The following is a 23,428-nucleotide window of genomic DNA, read 5'->3' as shown; positions in this document are numbered from 1 at the left end:
GTGAGTTTTCTCTTCTGAGTTATTTTTCATTGTGCTTTTGAAGCCTTTCCTTCTTAAACTCTTAGGTTAGCCCTAATTATTTTTCTCTTGACTTGTTACTTACGTTGCTTGTATCTTTTTTGAACTGTTGAATGCATTTTAAATTTCTAACAATTTTATCCTAATAAATTGTTCCCTATGGGGTTTATCATTTTCACTTAGAGTGAGTAGTAGGTCCTAATGTAATCTGATGTGTTTCTACTTGAGTATAATGAGAGGGTATCTATTCCAAATTACATTTTCTTGAATTCTTTTAGGGACTATAAAGAGTGTATTATAGAGCATTTTAATTAGATCTGAACTTGTCTTTTATAAGTCGCTGATTTTCTATCTTGGACCAGTCTAGCTTTTGGTGACATTGAAGACTGCCCTTATAAACGTTTATTATTGGGAAGAAGAAACACTATGACCTCTCAGACTGCCATCTTCCAGGAACCTTGCAGCCGTTGTCATACTCTTTTTAAAATGATTAAAGCATGCATAATTTTTTTTTTTTTTTTTTACTTTGGATGAAAACAAAATGCCTTACTTTTCCGTTTTCTTCGGATAAGGTGATCCTGAAGATGTTGGAAAAATGACAACTGAAAACAAAATTGTCATAGACAAAAGTGACCTGATCCCGAAAGTGTTAACTTTGAATGTGGGTGATAAGTTTTGTGGTGTGGTCGCCCACATTCAAACACCAGAAGACTTCTTTTGTCAACAACTGCAAAGTGGCCGTAAGTCAATTTTCTTGATTTGCTCTATCAAGCTAAAGTACTTCGAGAGATGACATGTAGAAATAATGTATAGATGCGTGTTTCTTTAAAATGTCATCTTTATCTTCAGGAAAGCTTGCTGAACTTCAGGCATCGCTTAGCAAGTACTGTGGTCAGTTGCCTCCACGCTCTGATTTTTATCCAGCCATTGGTGATATATGTTGTGCTCAGTTCTCAGGTAAGGAAAGAGTATTACTGATTTTTTAAATTCATTTTTATTTATTTTTTACTTACAATTGAGTAAAAACTGTTGAAACAGAGAGTCTTTGGTTTGCACTGATGGCTGGACTTAAAGTTTGAATATTACAGTGAACCAATCATGTTTTTAAATAGATCAAATTAAACTGGTTGAAAGGAGTGTGGTCTGACCTGGGTAAGGGCAGAGGGCCTGTGTGTGTCAAGGAGGTGGAGATATAAAGGAGGTATTTTGGGTTATTTTGTCAGCCTTTTGGTTTTTGGGGACTGGTGAAGATAATTCTGTTTAAGCTAATAGGTGGATGTGGAACCTCCCAGGTTCATATCTTCACCGGTTTTATTGAAATAGCAAGACGGCCTGGAAGTGTGGAGCTGTCATGGTGCAGCCTTTGGATGGCACATGGCCTGCCTTGTGATAACCAGGTTCTGTTACTCTCTGCCAAAGAGAGGCCCAGTGGCCTCATGGAAGGGGAGATGCAGTAATCCTTCAGTAAACTCATTACTTGGTTAGTGGAGTCTGGTTGACCCATGTTTGCCAGGTGTTTTAAAACTAGTCTTGCTATTGAATGCTTCATGTATTGAGACCTTGTGATTCACATGATCAGGATATGTTCTCTGTCCTAATGAGCTAACTACTGGAGAGACAAGACATGTAAACTAATAATGACAGCATAAGACATAATTACTGTAGTAAGCTATTAATAAAGGTTACGTTTTAGGAGTTGAAGGCTTCTGATAAGCAAAATTAGTAAACATATTGTTCTATAAGCTTGATATCTATCAAAGAAAAATCTATAAATGATCATCTCTAATTTGAGGAGGAAAGGTTTTTGTTTACATCTGCAGTGGAAAAATCATTTGAGATTGAGTCTCTCCCTTTTTCAGAGGATGATCAGTGGTACCGTGCCTCCGTTCTGGCTTACGCTTCTGAAGAATCTGTACTGGTCGGATATGTAGATTATGGAAACTTTGAAATCCTTAGTTTGATGAGACTTTGTCCCATAATCCCAAAGTTGTTGGAATTGCCAATGCAAGCTATAAAGTGTGTGCTAGCAGGTATGAAATTTTTATAGCCTCCATATTCTTTAAAAATTCTTAAGATGAAGAAACATGAAAGCATGAAGAGAGAAATGAAACAGGGAAAAGCTGCCTCTCAAAACAACATGATCAGATGCTTAAAAGTTACTGTATATGTCATTTATCCCACTAGGATCAGAGATTTCGTTCCATGTCAGTTGGCTTCATTCAAACATACCATAATTTAGAAAGAATATCCTATCTCAGAAGGGTATTATTATTACATCTGCAGCATATCCAAGATCTTTTCCTTAGGCTATGTTGCAAAATGTAGTTATATCCCAAAATACTTCCTTAGGCTACATTCCCACAAGTGGAACAAGTCAGTCAGTCTCCTTCTTTTCATGTTTGTAATACATGTTGTACATTTTCTTCCAGAAAGAGTTGACCTAGTTTACATACCCAGCAAAAAAGTATGAGAGAGTCCGTTCTTGTACACATTGGTGCATCAAAGGAATGCTTCCATATTATTTCATCCTGGCCAATTTTGATAAGCTAAAGGTGAAATCATTTCAATTCACCTTATTACTAGTGAGGCTAAACTTTTTTTTGTAAGTTACTTGGCCCTTGCATTTCATAAACTGACTGAAGCATAACTCCTGGATTGCTGATTTGTAAGTGCCCTTTCAGGGTCGAGTTGTAAGTGCCACCAGTGATTCGTATGTTTGTAAGGGACCAGTACTACTTCAGAGATGGTTTCGTACTTTTGTTTGTGGCTTTATTTTATTGGGCTATAATTTACCTACCTACCATAGTGTTCACTTTAGATGTTAACTATACAATTCAATAATTCTCAGTAAATTTACTGAGTTGTACAGACATCACCATAATCTGATTTAGAACGTTTCCATCAGCCCGGTATGGTCTCTCGTGCCTATTTATAGTTAGTCCTTGCTCTGCAGGTAATAACTAATCTACTTTCTGGCTCTGCAGATTTGTGTTTCTGGACATTGTATATCAATGGAATTAACGTGGTTTTTGTTTTACACATTATAGAAGCTTTTTACAAGCTTTTTCTTTTTTTTTCTTGGTAGAGATGTGAGTCTGGCCATGTTGCACAGGCTGGTCTCAAATCTGCCTCGGCCTCCCGGAGTGCTGGAATGAGCCATTGCACACCAGCAGGCCTTTTCTTTGTTAATTATGTGTTCATTTTTATGTTCCTCTTAAGTGACACGTTTCCTTTCCAGTGTTTGCCATAGGTTTCTTAAGTTTAACGTGGGGAAGTTAGGAGCTAAATTTCTGAGTGCTTTAAGAATAATTGTAACATTCATTCAAAATTCTTTGTTAGGAGTAAAGCCATCATTAGGAATTTGGACTCCAGAAGCTATTTGTCTCATGAAAAAACTTGTGCAGAACAAAATAATCACAGTGAAAGTGGTGGACAAGTTGGAAAACAGTTCCCTGGTGGAGCTTATTGATAAATCCGAGACGCCTCATGTCAGTGTTAGCAGAATTCTCATAGATGCAGGCTTTGCTGTGGGAGAACAGAGGATGGTGACAGATAAACCCAGTGACGTGAAAGAAGACAGTGGTAAGTCAGATGTTTACTGGATAATGCCTGTTCTGGAGTTCAGACGGTTCTATAAATAAATAGTTTTTTGTACTTATAAAAAGAATTTATGTTGAAAGCCTTTCATCTTTTTAAATCAAGCATTCATCTAAGTACCTGTAAGAATGTTTGAAAAATAAAATTTTATGGTGAGTTTTATAGGTTGTCAGCAGCTGATGATCAGAAATGTAAATCACTTAGATAGTTAATTGTAAGACTGACTTTAAGGTTAGTTTTCCTATAAAGTCACTTAAAAAGTCAGTGGAAATTCAGTTCTTCAAAAGCGAATTCCTCAGCCACCCCAACCTTGCTACATCCTTCCTCCACTATGTCCATTTAATGTTTAATTATTTTCACAGTTCCCTTGGGTGTGGAAGGAAAAGTAGATCCATTGGAGTGGACATGGGTTGAGCTTGCTGTTGACCAAACAGTAGATGTTGTGGTCTGTGTGATATATAGTCCTGGAGAATTTTATTGCCATGTGCTTAAAGAGGATGGTAAGTTGACCCTTGTCATTTGTTTCTTTTTACAAATACATTGGCATAGATAATAACTTCACAGGAGTTTGTTACTGAGTGATAAAAGTACCTCTTTCCAAGCAGGGCCAAGTGGGTATTTGTATTTCCAAGAAAGATTTGGTTATACGTAGTTAGCTTTTGTTCTCTTTTAAGCCACTATTTCTGTTTTCAACAATACCTCTTTATATTTAAACCAGTTTACATGTCATAGAGTATCTCCTAAATTCATTTACAGAAATTAATTCGGCCTAGTATAGTGGCTCACTCCTATAATCCCAGCACTGGGAGGCTGAGGCAAGAGGATGACGAGGCCAAGAACTCAAGGGTGCAGTGAGCCTTGATCATACCAGTGCACTCCAGCCTGGGCAGCAGAGCTAGACCCTGTCTCTGGAAAACAAACAAACAAACAAAAAACAAATTTAACTTGTATTGAAGTATTAATGTAACATATAGATACATGTGTATATAGGAGTACGACATAATGAATTATCACAATCTCCACACACTTATATAACCAGCCTCTAAGTCAAGCAATAAAACATTACCAGTATCTCAGAAGTTTCCCTCCTATCCCCTCCCATCATTACCTCTTCTTTCTTTTTTTTTGAGATGGAGTCTCACTCTGTTGCTCAGGCCTGAGTGCAGTGACGCAATCTCGGCTCACTGCAACCTCCGCCTCCCAGGTTCAAGTAATTCTCCTGCCTCAGCCTCCTGAGTAGCTGGGACCATAGGAGCGTGCCACCACACCCAAGTATTTTTTTTTTCTTTTGTATTTTTGGCACCTATTTTTATAGGTGATTATACAAACATAATCTAAAAATTCTAAAGATGAAGAAGGAAACATGAAAACATGTTTCAAAAGTTACAAAAGTGTATATAGTGGAAAGTAAGTTTCGTGGTTCCTCTTCTCAATTTTCCAAATATTTTTTTCATAGATACTCTATACATATGCTTGTATGAGTACATATAATCCTTTTCTATATCTATAAATAGTATAAAATGGTAAGTTTTGCATTTTTTCTTCCACTACATTTTGGATATCAGGTCACATACTGTTTAGTCTCTTTTTAAATAAGTTTTTATTTTGGAATAATTTTAGGTTTACAGAAAATCACAAAGATGGTACATAGAGTTCCTGTATGTCCCTCACCCAGCTTCTCCTGTAGTTAGCATGTGATCGTGGCACATTTGTTGCAATGAAGAGACCAACAGTGGTATATTGCTATTAACTGAACTCCAAACTTTATTTGGTTTTTGCTAGATTTTCCACTAGTGTCCTTTTTCTGTTCAGGAGCCACTCTGTGATACCACATTGCTGTTTAGTCTCTCTTCTTTTTCATGGCTACATGATATTCCACTGAGTCGGTTTATCCTAATTTAATTAACCTAAGTTAACATCTAGTTGCTCCATATCCTCACAAACATTGTGTGTTTTCTTTTTTGTTTGAGCCATTCTGGTGAGCATCATTGATCTTAACTTTTCCAAATCTTGGTTTTTCTTTGTTAAATAAGGACATTAAACTAGATAATAAGGACATTAAACTAGATAATAAGGACATTAAACTAGAGATAGGGTCCTGTCTCACCCCATAGTTGTGAGATTTAACCTAAATGTGGATAAATACTACTTAGTGTGGATAAATACACACTAGTAAGTGTGGATAAGTACAGAATTAGTGGTTTCCAAGCTTTTATTACTAAAACAAATCCTTGTACTGTGATTTTTACTTTAGGAGTAGATCCCTGGGACAAGTTGCTGAAATTGTAACTAGAGTATTAGGTCTAAGGAATATGTGTGTTTGTGCTTTTGAGAGCTAGTGTTCTTCAGAGGCCAGGCAAACAATCCCCCAGCAGCAGTGTATCATTGTCTATCGCGTGTCCTTAAACTTATTTAGGCTAATCTGAAAGGCGAAACTTCTGAAACATTAGAATTTGTTTTCCATTTTAGTAAGTGAGCCTTTGTTACATACTTAAAAGGCATTTGCTTTTCTTTTACTACTACTAAGTGATTCAGATCCCTTCTGCATTCAGAAGCTCTCCGTGATCTGCATTTTGCAGGGACAGCTCCAATGTCACTCTCCAGTGGCCACTTTTCCACTTCTGTGCTTCGCTAGCCTGCTGCCCACTTTTGGTTGCCTAATTTCATAATTCTGTCCTTTGTCTGACAGCCATGTCTTCCTTCTGGAAATACCCTCTCCTTCAAATGTGGTGTACTTCGAATTTCTTTATGAAACCTCCAGCATGCAGAGCTCGTGAGCTCTGACTTCTTAACACATTACCTGTGCCATCCATTTTGTGATTATCGTCACTTTCAGGCCAGCTTTTATGTAGTGTCTGTATGGGCTTGTATGTGGTTTTCTTATCTCTCTGCAAAGTTCATGCTTGAGTGTACTGATAATCATGCTCTAATTGTTTCTTTTTGCCCAGTAAAAAGATGTTGGGTTTTTCGAGAGTATTAACTAAGTAACTTATTTGCCCAATGGTTTTTTAATAAGGAAAAGCATTGGGTAGACTTAATAGTAGTTTGGGGCGGTACCTGTGATTTTTATGATCAAGACATTTTCTGACTTTAAAGGAAAATCTATGTTGTTTATTTTTTAATATGTTCTTAATTTTTTAATCCTATATGTATTTTATTTTCAGATTTAAAGAAACTGAATGATTTGAACAAGTCATTAGCAGAACATTGCCAGCAGAAGTTACCTAATGGTTTCAAGGCAGAGATAGGACAACCTTGTTGTGCTTTTTTTGCCGGTAAGTTGCAGTTGATGTAATCTTGACTTTTAGAACCTTACATTTCTTAACATTCAACTCTTATTTTTAGTGCACATTTTCTTAATGTTTAAGCAAATGTTTTTCATGGCCAAGACTAAATGAATGCTTACAATGTCATGTGTTTTTCCTTCTCTGTGTAACAAGGAATCTCCAAGTGATGCTTTGTTGCCTAAACTTCATTAAACATTATTTTAATGCTTTTCTTTCCAAAATTTCTGGTAATATTAAAATAAGTTAGCTCATGGAAGAGTTGTTCACTGCAGGGTGTTTCCTGTCACTCTAAGTGTTTAGAGTATTTTGGAAATCTATTTGAGACATCTTCATTACAATAATTTTTTTACTATTTAGTACTTATTTTACCACATAACAAGTAAAATAATCTGAGCCATTAGTGCTAAGAGTATTACGCATCTCCAAAACTGACAAATATATTCAAGTCTTACCTTCACCTTCACATTCTGTTTATTGGATAGGTTGTGAATGAAATCTTTAATTCATATCAAATGTAAAAGTATGGTGCTACACATTTTGGAGATAGTCTAAAAATAGATTTTGAGAATTCTTTCATTCTAGAGATTTTGGAATTTTGAAAAATGAAAGGCATGATTTGGGGAAGTAAGCAAATTTATTACCTGCTTTTAGACAAAGGGTGGCTTTTTTTCAAGATGAGTATTTCAAGTGCCAATAGAAAGGAAATGTTCCATGTCACAAACTGTGTGTTAAACCTAGGTGATGGTAATTGGTATCGTGCTTTAGTCAAGGAAATCTTACCAAATGGAAATGTTAAAGTACATTTTGTGGATTATGGAAACATCGAAGAAGTTACTGCAGATGAACTCCGAATGATATCATCAACATTTTTAAACCTCCCCTTTCAGGGAATACGGTGCCGGTTAGCAGGTATGGTATACCATAAGAAACTTTCTCAACTACTTTCTAATACTTGCGGCATATAATGTAAGTGTTAGTATCTACAATGTTAACATTTTGTGTGAGTTAGAAGATCCTGCTTCATATTATAATAAAACTTAGAAATTTATTTACCATATTGGCCAAAACGTCCAGTGTTGTCAGAGTAGGGAAGCAGCTGCTTTCCTGACCATGGGAATAAAAACTCCTTGATCCTCTGGAAGGCATTGGCAGGATTCCTTAAGAACCTCCAGTGTTCATACCTTCTGATTTAGTAATTTTTCTCCTAGTAATTTTTCCCAGAGAAATCCGGGAATTGCACAGAGTAAGTTACAAAAATAATGATTACACTGCTGTTAATAATGACAAAATAACATAAATAGTCAATAATAGCGGATTGGGTAAATGATTCATAAAATGAATAATGATAGTACTTATTTCGTAGGGTTGTTGGGAGGATTAAATGAAGGCTTAGGACAGGGTCTGGCACCCAAAGTTCTGCCTGTTTAACTGTCTATTGCACAGTCATTATGGATGATGTTAAATATGTGTTATTGATAAGAATTGTTCATGATTTAAGTGAAGAAAACAGGTTATAAAAAAGTGTTGTGATGAAGACAACAGACTTCAGAGCCAACCGCTGCTTGCTGTCTATGAGATGTTTAGACAAATTATTTAAACTTGCTGTGCTTCTGTTTCCTTATCTGGAAGTTATTCCTACCTTCCTCAATGAGTTGTTAAGAGAAAACTATAAAGCACTTAACAGTGCTTGGCATTATACCTATAGTAGCAGTTATTATAAAAACTTTATAATAGAATATATGAGAGAATATGTGTATATGTGCATGTATGTATTTTGGACATCTGCACATAAAAAGTATGGGTGGTTGGATTCCAAAATGTGAACAGTGGTAAAGTCAGGCAGCACAGATGAATTTATTTCTTCTGCTAATCTGTTTCTATTTATTTTACAATATGTTTCAGATTATTGGGGTTTTTTTTCTTTTTTTCTTTTTTTGTGATAGGGTTTCACTCTTGTTACCCAGGCTGGAGTGCAATGGCACAATCTTGGCTCACTGCAACCTCTGCCTCCCGGGTTCAAGCGGTTCTCCTACGTCATCAGCCTCCTGAGTAGCTGGGATTACAGGCATGTGCCACCACGCCCGACTAATTTTTTGTATTTTTAGTAGAGACGGGGTTTCTTCATGTTGGTCAGGCTGGTCTTGAAATCCTGACCTCAGGTGATCCGCCTGCCTCCACCTCTCAAAGTGCTGGGATTACAGGCATGAGTCACTGTGCCTGGCCCAGATTATTGTTCTTAATTACCATATTTTATTCCAGCGCTGCTTAAATTATGGCCTCCAAACCAGCAACATCAACATGGGAACTTGTTACTAACTGCAGATTCTCAGCCCCCACCCTAGATCAGACCTACCAAAATTAGAAACTCTGGGTAGGGCCCCACAGTCTGTGTTTTAACAAGGCCTCTGGATGATTGAGATACATGTTCATGTTTGAAAATCGCTGCTAAGAAAACAAGGGTGTAAGCCAAAGTTATCCAAGAAAAATAATTTTTGCTTACATAATGAAAAACATTTTGATGTTACTAGAAAACTGTCCACAGAAGTGGCAGTATATCAGCTGACATCTTCTACCAGCATAATGGTTAACTCTCAGAACATGATGGTGAATTCTAAAACAGTACTCCTTTTTCTATTGGAAAATGCCAGGTAAAGATATGTTAGCAGAGAAAGTAAGGAAAGATCCTGAGCCTCCTAAAACCCTAGAGTGTATTAGTAAATGCATTATCCGTAAGTCAGGCATGCAAGATGTAGGTGTGTAATTGAATATTGAAGATACTCAGGTTTGCTGACCTGAAAGTAAACTTGGCAAAGACCTGGTCCTGGGTACGGGTACTACTAAAGCAAAACTGAAGCTTGTGCATAGGATTCTTTTTACTGCTGTCCTTATTTTCCAGATATACAGTCTAGAAACAAACATTGGTCTGAAGAAGCCATAACAAGATTCCAGATGTGTGTTGCTGGGGTAAAATTGCAAGCCAGAGTGGTTGAAGTCACTGAAAATGGGACAGGAGTTGAACTCACTGATCTTTCCACTCGTTATCCCAGAATAATCAGTGATGTTCTGATTGATGAACATCTGGTTTTAAAATCTGCTTCACCACATAAAGACTTACCAGATGACAGACTTGTTAATAAACATGAACTTCAAGTTCATATACAGGGACTTCAAGGTAACGTTTTAAAACCATTTTATTTGTTTAAATTTGTTACTCTTTGCTCTCAGAGACTGAAAATTATTCCGTCATAAATGACAATTTTCCTGTAGAGATAGGCTTTACGGACATAGATTAGTAGGTTAATATTAATTATATTATTGAAATAATTATTTTATTGAACATTCATTTCAATGTAATTATCAGATAAACATACACAGAGATAATCTCCCTTAGAAGCTTGAGTAAATTGTAAGAATTAAGCATTTGACAGAGATGGAAATATAGAGAAATACACTACAGGAGTGTAATAGTTCAAGGATTTCATTGTAGACTGAACTTTTTTGTACTGCCCACACAATCCCTCAAATGGAATAGATTGTTTTGTGAAAATACAGATTTTTATTTTGGGGATTTGGAAATGTTGATAATCAATTGATGAACAAATGATTGATTTAAATATGTTACTGAGGAAAACAGCAGTACATTTTTTTTTTTATTCCATGTGTGAGACTTGTGTTTTGTATGCTTCCAGCTACCGCTTCAGCTGAGCAATGGAAGACGATAGAATTGCCAGTTAATAAAACTGTGCAAGCAAATGTATTAGAAATCATAAGCCCAAACTTGTTTTATGCTCTACCAAACGGGATGCCAGGTAAGAAACCAAAATTTGAGAAATATTTATGCTCGTCTTTTAAACTGTAAAATGGAGGTGCCGGTCTTGAATTCCTTAGGAAATGAAGGGGGGAGAAGAGGCTCACTGTTTTAAGGAAGAACTGATCATAACACTTAAGGCCAATTTAGTTACGAAACACAAGTGGGAACTTGAAGGGAAGCCCTACTACAGTCAGCGCCTGCCTGCCCAGTGGCCTGGTCTACAGCTTTTTATAACAAAAGTGTCCTTAATTACTGTGTAATTTCTTGTTTAAAAACACGTTATCTATATTGAATCATATTTAGTGCTTTAGATATATCGAAAGACTTTGTAATCTGTTCGTAATCATAGCTTTACTACACCTTAGAGACTTAGAGAAATGTTTCATACTAGAACGAATCTTGAAGAAAAGTAGCACATAAAAATTTATTTTTAATTTTCTTTTGTTCTTTCGTGAAAGTTACAATTAAGGAATCCCTTAAATGTATATGACTTTATCCTTGTAGTATCTGAAGATGCAAGTTGAGTGCTTTTTAGAATAATTTGCAGGCACTTTTAAAGCTGAAAAAAATGAACCTTTCGTTTCAAATTTTCAAAGTTAGAACTGTGGTAATGCCAATAACTGCTCTTAAATTTATCTCTAATACTACAAAATGATCTTTATTCTGTGTACCAAAAAGCAGGAGCTTAGGGTTATTTGATTCTGACAACATGTGGTATGATGAATTGGAAATGCTAGTGAGGATAGTTTTATTAAGTATAGCACTCACTGTGAAAAGTACACTAAACAATTGTAAAAATACAACTTAGTAAGTTTTCACAGAGTGAACAAACCAGTATAACCACCCTGATCAAGCAATTGATCCACCGGAGGCTTCCTCCCTGCCCCCTCCCAGTATTGATTGCGTACCTTCTGCAAATGGCAACCAATAGTGGGTATATTTATTTTCAAATATAATGTATATTTTATATACATGTATATATTTTCAGTATGCATATTTTAATACACAAAGGGTTTTTTTATTGATTAGACTTGCCATTCTTTTGTATACTGTTAATAGTAGCATTGGAAATTTTCTTCACAAAAGATTGCTTTTGTATATTTTAGAAAATCAGGAAAAGCTGTGCATATTGACAGCTGAATTATTAGAATACTGCAATGCTCCGAAAAGTCGACCACCCTATAGACCAAGAATTGGAGATGCATGCTGTGCCAAATACACAAGTAAGGTTGTTTTAGGGAAAATATTAGAGGAAAGGTATTTAGTCTGTTTTCTTTTACGTGATACTATGTAGATTTTGGTATTTTAGCTGCTTATTTCATTTGGTTTAGGGAGAGAAATTAAGGAAGGCAGTCTTGTGGATTTAATTCATATATTGGTCATTCAGCTTTTTTATTCTATATAGATTATTTTTAGGCAAGGATATAGGTAGATTTCTACAAATCTGTCAGTACTTACAGATAACCAGCTCGAGATAACCACACTATTCTAATGGATCAGTCACATTACATTTATTTATGGAGGGGTTGCAAAGAATTCATAGGGTTCCATATGTGAATGTACTAAAAGAAGGATGAAATGCCTCAGGGAGTCAGGCTCATTGATGAGGGTATACTTTGAGCATTCTCTGTTTTAATATCTCTTTTTAATAAATTTCCTATGCTAATATAAATAACACTTGGATTTGCTTCTGGGATCAAGGTTAAGTGGAGCGGAGCCAGGTTACAGTGCTGCTTCATGGTCCGCACTCAAGTCCAATTGGCAGGCCTGTTACTGGGGGTCATGGATAAGTATGGCTCCTGCCAGTCCCTGGGCAGAGGTGGCTGGTGGCAGAATGGCTGGTGGCAGGATGGCAGCCACATGGGGCAAGAGCTGAGATCAGCTGGGGACAGGACTGCTTCCAGTCAGTAGCTAGGAACAGGGTCTTGAAAGTCTGCCACTGGGGCATGGGCCTGCCTTCTCAAAGAGCCTTCCTCAATCTTGGGCTCCAGTGGCGTTCAGAACCCCCATCTGGATCCCAAACCTCTCACAAAGGCATTTTTGTGGTTAGATGGGCATCAAATTGCTTTTGTTCAGGGGGCACAAGTTGGGGACCTTCAAATTTCATGGTCTTGCAGATATCACGCATAGTTTTGTTTTTCTTTTGTATGAGAACTGGATCTACACTTTCCCTTTCTTCCCAGGATAAATCATAATTTTTGGTTCTGTAAGTATTCTGCCTTACTGCATTAGGACTGCATGAGCACTGTTCACAGCTGAGCTGTGCAGTGTATTACAGTTACATTCTCTTTTGCCACTTTTGTTGTTAGTGTTCTATAGACTTTCACTAATTATTTCTAGTGCTCTGCATTAGTGCAAATTCCTGCAAAGAACACAACATGTACTTTATCAACTATTACCATATTGGAGGCATCTTCAGCCTTCCAGTCTGCTTCTGCACAGGCTGCTTGTCCTCCAGACCTGAGCTGTTATCCTGGGTTTTTCCTCACCATGCTGAGATCGTTTCAGCCCTGACCCCCTTATTTCCTGGATGGTGCTTCTGCCCCCCACACCATGTTAGCTAGATTTCTTCCTCCCTCCTCCCACTTTGTTTTTTGGATCCTCGGCTTCCCTTTTGATTTACTCCAGTATTTGGGCGGATCCTGTCCTCCAGAAGCTGAGAAAAGGTGCATGTAAGACATTTTCTGTTACCTCCTATGTTTGAAAAAGTCTTTAGCCTAATCATTAATCGATAGGTTGCCTGGATATAGAATTCTAGATTGGAAATGGTTTTTCCCTTACAATTTTGAAGGCACTGCTTTTATTGTGTTTTAGCTGTTGGTGTTTCTGGTCAAAAGATTAATGTTATTCTGGATTCCACAAACTTCGTATGTTTTTTCCCCCTTTCTGGAACAGTTAGTGTTCTCTTCACCTGTTGTGAAATTTATGATGTGACCTTAGTATGGTGTTTCTTTTTCTACTATTTTGCTGGGCACTCAGTAGGTGGACCCCTTAAGTCTAGAAATTCATGAGCTTCAGTTTGAGAAACTTTCCTGAATTAATGCTTTTAGTTCCTTTTGTTTTCTGTTCTGTTAGGAGCTCCAAGTCTTCTAATGCTTAATTTGGACTCTTCTGCTAAATGTCCTCTTCTCTCTTTCATCTTTTTTGTTTTTAAAGAGATTTCCTGAATTTCACCTTCCAACTTTTTTAATTTAGGTTTTCATTTCTATCACATTTTAAATTTCAATAGCTTTTTTTTTTTTTTTTTTTTTGGTTTTTCATGTGTATGTGTTTTAATACTACCCTGTTCTTTCAAGCGTGGAATGTCATTTCTCCAAGGATATTACTGTCAGTCTTCTAATGTTCATTGTCATGTTCCTCCTTTGCCTTGGTTTCCCTAAGGTCCTATTTTGTTTTGGTCTCCTCTGTGATGTTAGAAGCTTTCTGCAAATCTCTGGTGATCCTGTGCTGTTCCTGTATTTAAGATGGGGCACTGAGAAGTTACTGGGAAGTTGCTTTGAGAGTGGGCAGGGGCTTATCCACTGGTGGCCTTCACTGTGGGTGATCTGGCTCTGCCATTTCACTGCAGACTCCCAGTGTCGCCATCTTGATGGGCTGTCACATGGGCTGGTTGCCTCCTGCCTGGAGTGCACAGCTTGCCCGCCGGTGTTAAACTTCCCCTGGTCTGCTCTGCCTCATGCTCTCCAGTCCATGGCCACTGTGGTTCATTGTCTCCGGAGAGGAAACCTCCAGTCTTCTGCCCTCAAGTAGAAGCATTATTAAAACATGGGAACATAAAGCTCACCATTCTCTTTAGCAGCTTAAAAGTAGGTGTTATATGTAAATAAGTGTATGAACCAAAGCCTGTTCAGATGTCTTTGCAAGTAACTCTGCTTCCTTGGCCAGTCTTCATTTCCAACTCCATCTTAACTCCTAATGTTGAATGAGTAGCACCAGTCGTTGAGACTTTAGGGACTGGGGATTTGTGATGCGAGCTGGGATGCTTTTTGGCTTCCCCATTGCCAACTTTGGTTGAGCTACCATGGCTCTATTAAATAATTTTCATTCAGACATCTGCTTTCCAGCTTCCAATATTCTGTGGTCTTTTCTCTTGTTCTCTATTCTTGTGGTTTTATGCATTTAAAAAAAAAAAAAAATCCTGTTAGGGATTGGGCGCAGTGGCTCACGCCTGTAATCCGAACACTTTGGGAGGCTGAGGCAGTAGGATAGCTTGAGTTCAGGAGTTCAAGACCAGCCTGGGCAGCATGGCAAGACCCTATCTCTACCAAGAATAAAAAATTAGCTGGGCATGGTGGTGTATACCTGTAGTCCCAGCTACTCGAGAAGCTGAGGTGAGAGGATCGCTTGAGCCTGGGAGGTGGAGGTTACAGCGAGCCAAGATTGTGTCACTGCACTCCAGCCTGGGCTACAGAGCCAGACCCTGTCTCAAAAAGAAAGAAAAATAATTCTATTACATTTTACATAGGAGCGTAGAGGTAAATGCTTATATTTAGTTTGAAGTCTAACCAGAAATTTTGGCATGGATTTTTAAGTGACGTAAATATAACTATGAATAACCATCTTAAAGTAGGAGGAGTCACTGACTGTAAATTCTTACCTGAGATTTCATTCTGTTTTCAGGTGATGATTTTTGGTATCGTGCAGTTGTTCTGGGGACATCAGACACTGATGTGGAAGTGCTGTATGCAGACTACGGAAACATTGAAACTGTGCCTCTTTGCAGAGTGCAACCAATCACGTCTAGCCACCTGGCGCTTCCTTTCCAAATTATTAGATGTTCACTTGAAGGTAGACAGCTAAGTCACTTTCCAATTTAGGTGTCTGGGTTTTGTTTTGTTTTTTTTTTCTCTTTGTGTTTCCTAGCTCTAAGTCTGAATCAAATGGGTATTTCCAGTAAGTGCCTTAATGTTTTTAAATATTAAGTTTTCAAATCAGTTTCATATTCTTTATCGAATTCTCACAAAAACTATACTCAATCAGTCTTTGTTTTATAGATTAGTTTCAGAGGGCCAGGGTTCAGAGATTCGGTTTGCCCCGGTTGCTGAGCTAGTAAGTGGCAGGGCCAGGATGTGAACCAGGGTGTCTGGTGTCTGTGAACCAGGGTGTCTGACCTCTCATTTGGGGTCTTTCTGCTTTGTCACATCTCTCTTTAGGGACTAAAGGCATTCAGATGACACCATTTTTGGCTACCTTATGCATAATAAATCATATATTCAGCTCCTTAGTTGAAATTTGAATAAAGTGAACAAAAATACTTAAAGTAGCTTTTTAGTGTCGCTCCTGATGTCCTTATGCAGAGGACTTGCAGATAATACCATACCAGTTGCTTCATGGTCCTCTTAGGTTTTGACTCAGAATTGGAAAATTATCTTTGTTGTGTGTTTCTCCTGTTGGAATGTATGAGGGACAGATGTGTCTGTTTCGTGCCCTCTAGTCCAAGATTAGTGCTTGATGCCTTGTTAGGTGATCAGTAAATATGTATTGAATAAATTTGCCTTTTGTAATGCAACAGCAGTAGTACATCAAAGCATACCTAAATCCAGCTGAAGTCCAGTAAGCCTTTTGCTTATTATTCTTAGATAATTTATCCAAATTATATCTTTTTAAAAGAGACTAAAAGACTGTAATATCCATTTTTTCCAGGGTTAATGGAATTGAATGGAAGCTCTTCTCAATTAATAATAATGCTGCTAAAAAATTTCATGTTGAATCAGAATGTAATGCTTTCTGTGAAAGGAATTACAAAGAATGTCCATACAGTGTCAGTTGAGAAATGTTCTGAGAATGGGACTGTCGATGTAGCTGATAAGCTGGTGACGTTTGGTCTGGCAAAAAACATCACATCTCAAGGGCAGAGTGCTTTGAATAGAGGTATTCTTTTCAAGTGTTATTAATAACAGATGTTAAGTGTGAGGAATAAGAGAGAATCAATTTAGTTGACTTGACCTTTTCTCACTCCCCATGCCATACTGTCTCCTCCTCCTCCACAAATCCAGTGGTGGGATTCTGATTCCCATGGCTGCCGGGGAGGGCCGCCTTGATGGAGGCAGTCCTCCGAGTCCAAATAGTCCTTAGATCAGACTGGTCAGCACTGCTGTGGGAATTGACACAAAGGGCTTTGAAAATGCCAGGCATTCTGCATGTCCTTATTTCCAATTTACTTTTATCCTGATCAAAAGGAGAAGTCATAGTTTTGAGATTCCATCTTCTTGGTGCTTCATAAGATGTATGTTTAACAGACCTGGCCTCAACCAAAAAGAGAGATGATAGACAGCCGAAACCTTGGAGACATGGGTTGTTAATGTAGTCAAATTCAGACCACGGTAGTAGATCGTCTCAGAGCCCAAATGGATCCATCCAGGTCTCTGTAGTCGGAACCCATGCACAAGGGGGAGAGCTATCTGTATGTTTAGACTCCCAAGTTTCTTCTTTACATTGTATGTTACCTAATGGCTTATTTTTCTTGTGCTTTTAGAAAAGATGTATAGGATGAAGTGCTGCTGCACAGAGTTACAGAAACAAGTAGGTAACATTTCCTTTAAGTGAAATTATACTCTTAACGTTTTTAGAAATTAAATCATACGGTTTCTTTTTCACCCACAGGTTGAAAAACATGAACATATTCTTCTCTTCCTCTTAAACAATTCAACAAATCAAAATAAATTTATTGAAATGAAAAAACTGTTAAAAAGTTAAGTAAGTTAAATTGTATGTTTTCGCCTCTTTTATGATCACCAATAGGACATCTTCAGGCATATTGTCAGGATAGAGCTCACGAAGTGAAACCTATTGTAAGGCTGTACTTTTGTGATTTAATGACCTGAGGTTTGGTCGTAATGCTTCTGCTGTTTTTGTAGGTTTATCTGATCGTTTTCCTTTGCCACTGCTAACAGAACTGAACCCCCAGGGGTATTCCAGTTGTGATAGCCTTTCCTTACTGTTGTTCGATTTTAAGAATGCCTATGTTACTGATACGTGGAGGGACTTGTAAAACTTGTTGTGACATAAAGCTTAGCCTCAGATCTTTTGTCTAGATTTGAAATTAACTCAGCTCTCACTTGTGCACATTGCTGTAAATATGTTTAGCACTTCTTGTGAGGGGTATCTGAAGGGCCAGGAACAGAGAGTGGGCTGCACTGAGGGTATTTTTCATTTCAAAACAAAACATACTCCTTGCTTTTGGCTGTGGTGATTCTAGTGTCTGGAGAACATACTGGTGAGTTTTAAACCAGTGTTCCTTCCCCTCCACCCCCTTTTTTTTAAATGTCTGGGATCCTTCGTTGCAAGATGGCTCTCAGAAATACATTTTTGGTTAAGAGCCAGTTAGAACTTGTGATCAGGGCTGTGGGTGGTGGCTTACGCCTGTAATCCCAGCACTTTGGGAGGCTGAGGCAGGCAGATCACCTGAGCCCAGGAGTTCGAAGCCAGCCTGGCCAACATGGCAAAACACTGTCTCTACTTAAAATACAAAATTAGCTGGGCGTGGTGGTACACACCTGTTATCCTAGCTACTTGGGAGGCTGAGACAGGAGAATCACTTGAATCCAGGAGGTGGAGGTTGCAGTGAGCCAAGACTGTGCTACTATACTCCAGGCTGGGCGACAGAGTAAGACTTTGTCTCAAAAAAAAAAAAACAAAAAAAAAACCACACACAACAAAAAGCAACTTCTAATCTCAGAATAAAGTTGTCCTCCTCACCACGTTGAGTTGTTATAGTTCCAGCCAAAAACAAAGGAACTTTTGTTGCTTAACAAGTTTATGTTAGACTGGAAATAGTTCGAGAGGTGGCTCTATTACTCTTCATGAATCTTTTATGGGTGTAGTGACTCTCAGGAACCAACTGCCAACTGTGTTAAAACGTATCTTTCCAGTGGTAATAGACGATTTCTTTGTTTTTTAAGAAAGGTCAACTGAATTATAAGCTAAATGTAATTAATACAAGATCAACTATCTTGATTCTTAAGTTTCCTTTTACACATTTTGGGTTATTACAACTTTCAATCCTTTCTAATACATTGTCTTAATACTGTTTTGTGTGTTTGAGCTTAAAATCTTTTCTTTTTTTTTTTTTTTGGAAGATGGAGTCTTGCTCTGTCACCCTCTGTCACCCAGGCTGGAGTGCAATGGTGTGATCTCGGCTCACTGCAACCCCTGCCTCCCAGGTTCATGCCATTCTCCCACCTCAGTCTCCCGAGTAGCTAGGACTACAGGTGCATGCTGCCACGCCTGGCTAATCTTAAACTTAATGGTGATTTTAATTTCATAGATTAAGGAACATGCAATGACATGGATTTCTGGAATTTAGTCCTAGTACCAAGTCATTTTATATATATGTGTATGTGTATGTGTGTGTATATATATATATTTTTTTTCTTTTTTCTTTTTTTTTGGATGAAGTCTTGCTCTGTCGCCCAGGCTGAGAGTGCAGTGGTGCGATCTCAGCTCACTGCAACCTCTGCCTCCGTGGTTCACGCCATTCTCCTGCCTCAGCCTCCTTAGTAGCCGGGACTACAGGTGCCCACCACCATGCCCAGCTAATTTTTTTGTATTTTTAGTAGAAAAGTAGAGACGGGGTTTCATGGTGTTAGCCAGGATGGTCTCGATCTCCTGACCTCGTGATCCGCCCGCCTTGGCCTCCCAAATTGCTGGGATTACAGGCATGAGCCACTGTGCCCGGCCACAAAGTTGCTATATTTTTAACCAAGTTGGTTGGCCTGTATGTTCTTCTTATGTGTGTAATAGGCCTTTTTCCTAAGGATATTGGAAGTGCTTACACATACAACTTAAAGTGAAATTTCATTGTTTCTCGATAGATTTAGGATAGGGCTTAGTAGCTTTCAAATTAATTTGATATAAAGCATAGTAGTTGAACTGGATTTTTCCTTACTGTGGGAATACATAGATATTTTATTTACATTTGAATACAGTGTAATACCTTGTGTTTGGGTAGTGCATATTTACAAAGCACTTTTACATCTATTCACATACTTAATCTTCACAATACCCTTGAAAAGAAAGTAGGACCCATTTTACAGTTAAGGAAACTGAGGCTCAGAGAGGGTTACAAGACTGTCCAAAATCACACACAGGCTGAAACTAGGTCTTACGACTCAAAACAATTCTCTCAACTTCCCTTAGCTGCTACATGTACAGTATCTTTTTAGATCAGATCAGATCAGTTCCATAGGGCATGAAACTAGAGGGTTATATTATTAGGAAAAAAACGATGTACAAGGTTGCTTAAGCATTACTTCATTGTGGTGAAAATAGAGCTGAATATTTACTCCTTTAAATTATTTGATGTAGAATGGGTGTAAATATGTATTTTGGCCAGGCATGGTGGCTCAGGCCTGTAATCCCAGCACTTTGGGAGGCTGAGGTGGGCAGATCGCATGAGGCCCATGAGTTTGAGACCAGCCTGGCCCATATGGTGAAACTTCATCTCTACCAAAAAAAATACAGAATTAGCCAGGCAAGGGCACACACCTGTAGTCCCAGCTACTGGGGAGGCTGAGGCAGGAGAATTGCTTGAACCCAGGAGCCAAAGGTTGCAGTGAGCCAAGATGGTGCCACTGCACTCCAGCTTGGGCAACAGAGTGAGATCCTGTGTAAAAAAAATAAATAAAAGACAAACACATGTATTTCATCATCTCTCTGGAGAGATTTAGTTGTTAATTTGTTAATTTAATTGTAAAATTGCTAAAACAGAAGTGCAGTGGTGATAACATAAAATCCTCTGTAATCTGTTGCTCAAGTGATGTTTCAACACACAAGTTAGTGTCAGATACCTTTTATTTATAAGGAGAGTGCGAACAATTGTATGTTATATTTGTGAAGGAGAGTATAAACGGCTATACTTAGCATATATTATGCTATGTTATTGTGGGTTAATTTTCTTAACTGACAGGTCTGACAAATGCATAATTTCAGTTAAAAGTGAATATTTGGTTTGCTTGTATTTGAAATTAAAAGCCATAGCAATTGAGTTTTTGTATAAGGCATAATGATAGTTGATTTTTTTCTTTTTCAGAAACAGCCTCTCTTGGAGGTAAACCCTTATGAGACAGGAAACAGCAAAGGCTAGCTTTAGGAGAGAAAGTACAGCACCTGTTTTTTTTTGTTTATGGGAACCTTTTTTTGTCCTCTTTCTCTGTAATGACCTTCTATGCCTCTGTTTTTGCCTGCCTGCCATTCTCCTATTAGGTTGGTGGTTTTTATTTTCCTCTAAGTTCCTCCCACCAAGTAAGTATTACATAGAAAATTCATACCAAATATATGAGAATACTGGCAAGGAATACATAGGGGCTTTCTACTATATATGTAACTTTTTATTACTTAAAGATACTGAAGGAAGGGCCAGGTATGGTGGCTCACACCCAGCACTTTGGGAGGCTGAGGTGGGAGGATCCCTTGAGGCCAGGAGTTGAAGGTTACAGTGAGCTATGATAGCGCCACTGCACTCCAGCCTGGGCAACAGATTTTGTCTTTAAAAAAAGAAAAAATAAGTAGTTAGTGGATATGAGTTTTATTTTCTGTCCATTTGAAATATTTTGCAATATTCCCTACATTCTCTGTCCTCTGCCTCTTCCACATAATGTCCTTTGCTTTCATGTTTGTTACCCTCTCTTTTCCTGTTGACTCGGAGGTCATCAGTTTCTTTCTCTCCGTCTTTAATTGGATTACTTTTCTTTTGGCCTTTGGGCACAGAGTCTGACCTCTGGACCACTCTTAACTGGAGAAGGAACTTTATGTGCCCTCCACTGCTGTGTCCACACAGTTAGAAATCTGTAGCTAGTTAGATTTTTGTTGTTGTAGATAGAATTTACTGTTTCTGAAACCCAAATACAGTTATCAGTTTAAGGTTAAAAAAAGTATGTATTTTTCCTGAAGCATATAAAATAATCTCAAATTCTCCTGAACCACACATATGCAGAATTATGGGCCGGCTGACTTTCCTGCCAACCCCAAAGTTTGAATTTTTTCATGATTTAACTCTCAGGCTATGAAACCTAAGATGTTTCTCACCAACTCATAGCAAATACTTAAGACACTTTTTTTTTGTTTTTTTTTTGCTTTTACTGGCAATGTATGTTGTCTAATCTGTTAAATGGAATATTTCCTCATGTAAAAAGTTGTTAAAACACTGATGTGCTTCTGTTAGATAAAAGTTCACGCTGCTTTGCCCAATAAAATTATTTCACTTCCCAACCAGCTTTCTCTTGTTTTCTTATTGCAGGCATTTTTGCCAATTTCCTTTTCTTTCTTGTACATACTGGGAGAGTTAGAGGCTTAATGTGTTCATACTGTCTGCTTTATTGTAACTACGGAGGAAGTGCAAAAATACGCAATCACACAATTGCCATTTTTATTAAGGAAAATTAGAGAAACAAGTCAAGGAACACAGAAAAATCAGGAGTCAACGTTTGTCTTCAAATCGTAACATTTTATCCTATGTTACTAGACATTTGAATAGGAACTGTTTTAATTAAATGGAATTTAATATTATTTGCTGATTCAGCTAATTTGCCTTGTTCTCCAAAACAGACTAATATCTACAGCACTAGCCTCACAAATAGAGATATGGGTTAAATGGCTCTTGGATTAATTAGACATAGTGGATCATCAGGTATTCCTTCTGAGTAGATTTAACATGTTACCGATTTTAATGTGCCAGCTGCATGTTTCATTCAATGAATATTTGAGCTCCCGCTATGATTTTGACATTAAGGTATGTGCCAGATTTTTTATTAGGGCAAGCATAGCTCTATCATACCAGCTGATAGGTTCTTCAGATCCCCTCAAAATATATCTGGTTTGGTCATAAGTACAGTAGAGCTTCAGTCTTGAGATCCCCTCAAAATACCTGGTTTGGTCATAAGTATAGTAGAACTGAGACCATATATCTGAACAAATGATTTAGTCTTGGGTGGAGGCCTCGTAAATATTAAATCTTATCCAGTTTGCCAGGGAGGAGATTTCTATCATAGGAAAAGTGAACTCCTGGGGGTTGACAAGGGGAAAAGGGACATTTTTGATACGTTTCTTGTTTTGTTAAAATTCTTTTGCTGCAGCAGCTAGAAATGTAGAAGTCTCAAAATTGTGAATGAGGATGATTACTATTCTGAAATTGATCTCTCTTGCTATGTAATAACAGCTCCAGAAACCAACACATGAAGATCCTCACCAGCGGGGACCCTAAGCTGCCAAATTTTCAGAGAGAAATTAAGTCGTTGTGAGCCTCACTGCTGAGAGACTGTCAGCCACCAGCAATAGATCGTTAATGTTACCTAATAGGCTCCTCACCAACACAGCTGCCTGGATTTGGCAAGTTGAGCTCTTCTGGGATCAGCCAAAGAGGACACCTGGGCTCCTCACCAGTAGGTGGTTTTGTGGCCCAACTTGCATCCAAATAGCTCTTAATACAAAATTGTCAGAGTGGTTGTTTTTCCAAATAAAGGAAATTGGAGAGTAACCTGTGGTTCTAAACATGCAGGCAGTTAAGAAAGAATGGTAGAATGGTTTTGCTTGCCGGAATTAAGGTGGTGAAGTTCTGTTAGAAGAAAGGTTACCGCCCAATCTCACAGGGTGAGAACTGCACATGGCTCACCCAGAGAACCAACCATTAACGTTCTGGTATTGCCCTATATACACGCTGCAGTCTGATTTTCCTAGGAAAGTTCGTGCATTTTGGCTGTAGCTTCGGATAACCTAAAAC

General features: G+C 38.0%; 1 protein-coding gene across 5 annotated transcripts in view; it reads left to right on the top strand.

The window, feature by feature from the left end:
* Window positions 1-21,924, top strand: part of TDRD1 (tudor domain containing 1) — a 53,253-nt gene extending 31,329 nt beyond the window's left edge. For 3 of the 5 annotated variants that reach the window (XM_003904277.4, XM_021943697.2, XM_021943698.2), the window contains 15 exons: window positions 591-758; window positions 868-975; window positions 1,878-2,048; window positions 3,358-3,600; window positions 3,978-4,115; window positions 6,780-6,890; window positions 7,641-7,811; window positions 9,799-10,074; window positions 10,592-10,711; window positions 11,820-11,936; window positions 15,334-15,501; window positions 16,357-16,584; window positions 17,189-17,235; window positions 17,317-17,404; window positions 20,744-21,924. In XM_003904277.4, the coding sequence (XP_003904326.1) occupies window positions 591-758; window positions 868-975; window positions 1,878-2,048; window positions 3,358-3,600; window positions 3,978-4,115; window positions 6,780-6,890; window positions 7,641-7,811; window positions 9,799-10,074; window positions 10,592-10,711; window positions 11,820-11,936; window positions 15,334-15,501; window positions 16,357-16,584; window positions 17,189-17,235; window positions 17,317-17,404; window positions 20,744-20,775 (2,186 nt within the window). In that variant the 3' untranslated portion in view covers window positions 20,776-21,924. Of the gene's footprint in view, window positions 1-590; window positions 759-867; window positions 976-1,877; window positions 2,049-3,357; window positions 3,601-3,977; window positions 4,116-6,779; window positions 6,891-7,640; window positions 7,812-9,798; window positions 10,075-10,591; window positions 10,712-11,819; window positions 11,937-15,333; window positions 15,502-16,356; window positions 16,585-17,188; window positions 17,236-17,316; window positions 17,410-20,743 lie in introns of all 5 variants that reach the window. The other 2 variants (XM_017944332.3, XM_021943699.2) reach the window with 2 other exon arrangements.
* Window positions 21,925-23,428: the final 1,504 nt, after the last annotated feature.

Source organism: Papio anubis, chromosome 11, assembly GCF_008728515.1.
Source record: "Papio anubis isolate 15944 chromosome 11, Panubis1.0, whole genome shotgun sequence".
NCBI classification, from domain to species: domain Eukaryota; kingdom Metazoa; phylum Chordata; class Mammalia; order Primates; family Cercopithecidae; genus Papio; species Papio anubis.
Note: the sequence above shows the minus strand (reverse complement) of the source record. Positions and strands in the feature narration are given on the sequence as shown.